General features: G+C 39.1%; 1 protein-coding gene across 2 annotated transcripts in view; it reads left to right on the top strand.

The window, feature by feature from the left end:
- The first annotated feature begins 1,987 nt into the window (after positions 1 to 1,987).
- The window catches only part of LOC135103639 (E3 SUMO-protein ligase EGR2-like), a 67,444-nt gene continuing 64,026 nt past the window's right edge, over positions 1,988 to 5,405 (top strand). Inside the window, exon 1 of one of the 2 annotated variants that reach the window (XM_064010188.1) lies at positions 1,988 to 3,501. In XM_064010188.1, coding sequence (XP_063866258.1) covers positions 3,459 to 3,501 — 43 coding nt within the window. In that variant the 5' untranslated portion in view covers positions 1,988 to 3,458. The remainder of the gene's footprint in view (positions 3,502 to 5,405) is intronic. The other variant, XM_064010189.1, reaches the window with a different exon arrangement.

Raw genomic sequence — 5,405 nt, 5'->3', positions numbered from 1 at the left:
TACACGTGGTTGCACGGCGAGGCACGCGTGACAGGCATTGACCTGTTTGACACGGAAATTTTGGAGATGTGGTTATCTAACAAGGGTTAACTACAAGGGAATAGATGTTCCTCAGCTTCATAGAAATGTTGGTGATATATGCGTAAAATAAATAGTATGCGGTGTGATTTTGTTTGATATTATTATTATTATTTTTATTATTATAATAATGGCATCAATAATGATAATAATAATAATTATTATTATTGTTATTATTATTATTATTATTATTATTATTATTATTATTATCATTATTATTATTATATTATTATTATTATTGTTATTATTATTATTATTATTATTATTATTATTATTATTATTATTATTATTATTATTATTATAAATAATAATTATTTTTATTATTTCTATTATTATTATTCTTATTATTTTTGTTATTGTTGTTGTTGTTGTTGTTGTTATTGATATTATTATTGTTGTTGTTGTTGTTATTGATATTATTATTGTTGTTGTGCTAGTGGTGGTAGTGATGTTTCCCGTAATGCTTAAATACTCGCGATGTAGTGAATCATTACCTAATGACAGTATAGGTTTGAAGTAATTATGGCGTTGTCCTTAATTCATATTTAGGTGTGTGTGTGTGTGTGTGTGTGTGTGTGTGTGTGTGTGTGTGTGTGTGTGTGTGTGTGTGTGTGTGTGTGTGTGTGTGTGTGTGTGTGTGTATGTATGTATGTATGTATAAGTGCGCGCGCACGGAAAATCAAAATAGTAACAAACACAATATTTCAATACTGTTTTTGCTGTTGCTAGTGTAATATAAGTGGTTACTTATATCAGTAGTGATGGGCAGTGCTGAAGCTCAGGGCTCGTCAACACATAATGGCTTGCTGAGCCTTAACACTGAATTACAGAGTTGCTTACTTGCACCCGAAGGCTTTTCCCAGGATTTGATAGTCGTCCTTGCGGTCAGCGTTGGCAGGGATTCACCAAGACACGCTTCTCGCAATTTTTCTCTCTCTTTTTTCACGAATGCACAAGACCAAAGGGAGTGAAGCTGTGTCTGGTCATCGTAGCTTCTAGCCATTGCCACCGCCAAAGAATCGGCCCTCCATGCACAACGTGGCTCACAAGTCAGGGCGGAAGAGCTCCCAGTGTGTGTGTGTGTGTGTGTGTGTGTGTAGCATGTTGGAAAGCTTTGACAAGAGGAATGGGAAGCAAAACAGGTTGGTAGAAAAAGGTATGTTATTTTTAAGCATCCTCTTTTTACGAACCCATTTCATACTGCAATATTTATGCTGCATCACATAACTGAAATCTTGTATTACTGAAAAGCATGTTGGTGATCGTCAGTATCTCATCGTATCATCAATCAGCTGGAAGCAGTGGTTCATCCTTTATCAATATAACAACATTTTTTCCTCTCTGGGCTAGTTGATATTTTCTCTCTGGAGGGCAATAATTTCTCGCAGTTAAAACCCCGCGGCCTGGAGTGCGGCGGCGAGATCCCATAGCAAGCCATAATTCCCCGCCTGGTCACCACGTGTAGCCCATACGCGGATGTTGACATATAAAGAGTTGCAGTCTAACTCTTGCCGGAATAACTTTCACACTCATGTTTGATGTTCTCGGAGTATTGTTTTGCACATTACTTTATCATGAGATGTAGTATCTTGGATGCTGGAAGTATCACCTTGCTAAAAATGTTTCTTAATGTGCCAGAGAATGTTACAATAATGCGTGGTATTTTTGTGCGCCCTGCCACCCTCCGCCGCTGGTCCAGGCCTGTATGGAGGGGGCTGCCAGGCTTTACATTCCATCATATCTTCATCATGAATTTCAACGTCAGTATATTTTCAACTGATCCCCGCAGTAAACTGTAATGAAGTATGATGTGTTATATAGCGAGATATTTATTTATATGTAGTGTTTGAGTTTAAAAAATTATGTAATAAACTTTTCTTCAGAGCTGTAATAGGCCTCTTAGATGCTCGGTGGCGTCAGACTCCCGGTAGCTTCGGTTATTTCTTAAGATTTAAGCAATGTCAGCTACACGTTATGAGCGAACACTGGAATGTGGGGCCATCGTCAACTAAACATCTGCGTCAGAGATGTGAGGAACATGTTTTCTTCCACTAAAACCTGAAAAAGATGTGTGTGTGTGTACTCTAGGGTACATTATAGGGGAACGGCCCCATTCTACATTTACATTTTGCAGTGAACATAAAAATTCAGATTATAGCGTTCGGGTGCTACGAAAGGGGTTTCCAGTCATCTTATAAAGGTGTTAGACGATCGGCATTTGTCTTTATTCTTCCGTTTATAGGGAAAATATGGGAGGCTACAGAGAGATGCTGCTAGATGGAGGAGCTCATGCTTTTCAAGAGTTTCTCACAATGCAATGTTTGCCTAACCCTTGAACTGTACCAACATGTTCGTAAGTATTCTAGACATCATGTACGTATCGTAGTATTATCATCAAAACATCCGGTAGAGGGGTCAGTAAACTTAAGGAGCCTGTTCCTACTACGATAGACCAGACGAGCCCAATCGTGTTAGGGTGGCGGTGGTTGAAGTTGCATTCATCAGGCGGAGCAGAAGCGATGGTCGGCGTGCTTGCGCGGTGATGGCGAAGGCAGGTAACGCGGTGTTGGCGCGGGTTGAGCGTAGTATTTTGCGTGCAGAGATACTGTGAGGCGGTGGACGCGGCACTGGTGCTGCAGTGTTGCAGCGGCCAAGGTGAGTAGTGCCGCGCCGAGCTCGCTGCTGGTGGTGGTGCTACTGCATGCGTCCGCTACCAGGTGTCTCGCACTCACAGTACGTACTCGCGCTCACAATATCCACAACTCTCCCACCACCTGCACCGAGCACTCGTGGCTCTCCTGGGAGGCCCTCTATGCCTCCTGCAAGCAGACAGTGCTGTGCTTGTATTGATTGCTGAGTGGAGGTGACAAGAAGTGTGAGAGTGAGGAGGAGGCAGCACACAGGCAGGCTGCCAGCCAAGCAGAGTGTGAGTGGTATCTGTGCCAGCACTACAGTGAGGCCGCGCTCCCCACCGCCGTCAGCCAGTCCCCCGCTGCCCACTAGTCCAGGGGGATGCTTGCTGCACCGCTCTCGCTCCCGCGACAACCTCAGTGACAACTTGTGCTCTAGTGGGTCTCTAACGCAGTGTCTCACATTCCTCTAGTTACTGAGTTTATTCCGAAGGATATTGTGCAAAAGTGGTGTACATTTGTGTCAATTTTTTCAATAGTTTAGTGAGCGAAAACTTTGTGTTGGGAATACTCTCATGCACCATGATTATGTTACAGAAAGCTCATGATAGTATGATCACTTGATCGAACAACTTACCTGTGAACTCCACCTGACATTGTGTGGTTTAACCATTACCCTGTCAAGAATTATCCAGTTTCTTCAAGTTTTGGTGTTGGTGGAGGGACGTCGGCCCTACAGAAGAGTGCTTGATGCTTTCTGCTGCTAGTGATCCATTACCCATTGGCATTACAGGTACTTGTATTTTTTATTTGGTACAAATATTCTCTTATACTCTTCATTTCCTTAGAATTAATAGAATATTGACAAGGCTCAAGCAGATAATACTTTTTGAGTTAGTGAAAACATTATAGCATTCTTGAAGTGATACCAGGCCATGATGAGAAAGAGGTGGCAATTGTGAAAGTGAGTGTGATGTGTTTTCTGGCAGTACTCTTTGTAGAAAAGTTAACTCTTTACCTATTTCATTTCAGAGGATATTAACTTTGTAACTAAGAGTGATTTTTATCAATAGTGTACTTATGAACATTAGCTTCAACAAGTTCACCTTCCCAAGGTCTTGAGTCCCCAGTGCTAGAAGACCAAGGTAACGTGAGAATACATGAGTTTCTTTACCATTCAGTTTTCAAGCATAACTAGTCAACAAATATTGCCAATAGTTGGCTCATCAGATTTATTGTTCCTAGTGCCAAAACTTGTTTCTCACATCATAATTCTTTTATGGGTAAGCATGGCATCAAATAATGGCTTTGTAGCAACTTCTTAGTCCTTGTTTTGCTATCTTGATGTGGAGTAGACACAAGCACTGTTATGTTATGATCTGCAAGACTGACAGTGTCATGTTCCTGAGCAAAGTTTTCCAATGTTTATTCAGGAATAATTGAATTATTACCTTTTCAAATAAAATATTTTACTTAAGTTACACAATTTGGCTTTTGTGTTAACAGCAAGACATAACTGAAGTGATATGGATATAGTAAATTTCATCTCATAAGTAAAACGCATTGCTGTTGTGAAAAGGAATACAGCCTCTTTGTTGTCTTATATACTTATAACTGTCATTGTCGCTTTGTTTTCATGCAACTCATTATCACTTTTCGAGTAAGCGTTACAGACATCATTTCCTGAACAGACAGGTTACCTTACCTTACATTATAGATCATGATGTTACTCACGTCTGATTCAAGAGGCAAAGACATTATAGTTCCACTTGAAGAGCATTATATAGCACTAACACTTGAGACTTGATGGTGCGAGGAGGAAAACTTGTGACATGTGGACCAAGTACAAGGCAAACAGCGCAAAGATGTCAAATAATGTTACTTTGTGCAGCCAACGGAGCTGGATCACTGGTTGAAGTTTAAAAGATTATTTTCTCACACATTTGGAATTGGAGTTTTATGTGATTTTTCGCAAAAATATTTCCATACCTATTTCACAGTTATACTGTACATGTCGGTCATGAATGGAAATATGTATATACATATATGTGCAAGTTCCAGAGTTTGGTGGTGGTGTTTGTTTCACTCTCAAGAAAATAATTGCATTTATTTTTTCTGTAATGAATTATTATTCTATATCGAGATAATAGCAGTGGTAACTTTTCTCCAGTCAGCATTTGAAAGCAATATAAGTTCGTATCCAGGAAACGCGCTAAAAGATCGATCACAGATCGATCGATCAATTATTATTTACATAGATAAATAGTTTGCGGCACGAATACACCAGCAGCCACTAAATGAGTGCAATATTCTTTTCCATGTCTTTGAACTTTATGGTGCACCGCTCAAAATTACATTTCTCTTCTTCACAAGTTTACTACAGGTTATTAGACCTTGACTGTTTTGAATATACAATGTGATATTTTTTTTATCGATCTATAGTGTTTCCTTATCCATTTATGTATTTATACAGTTATTATTATTATTATTATTATTATCATCATCACCATCATCATCATCATCATCATCATCATCATCATCATCATCGCTGTGATTATTAATATACAATTAGAATTATACAAATCTTAAACACAGTAGTACTAAAGATTTGACGTTATACGCTTGAACGTTAAGGCGTGCAGTCAATGATAACGTAAATTTGGTCATGGATAAGTTTATTTTTAAATTTAGTTTTTT

The sequence above is a fragment of the Scylla paramamosain genome, chromosome 9 (genome assembly GCF_035594125.1).
Source record: "Scylla paramamosain isolate STU-SP2022 chromosome 9, ASM3559412v1, whole genome shotgun sequence".
NCBI classification, from domain to species: Eukaryota; Metazoa; Arthropoda; class Malacostraca; order Decapoda; family Portunidae; genus Scylla; species Scylla paramamosain.
Note: the sequence above shows the minus strand (reverse complement) of the source record. Positions and strands in the feature narration are given on the sequence as shown.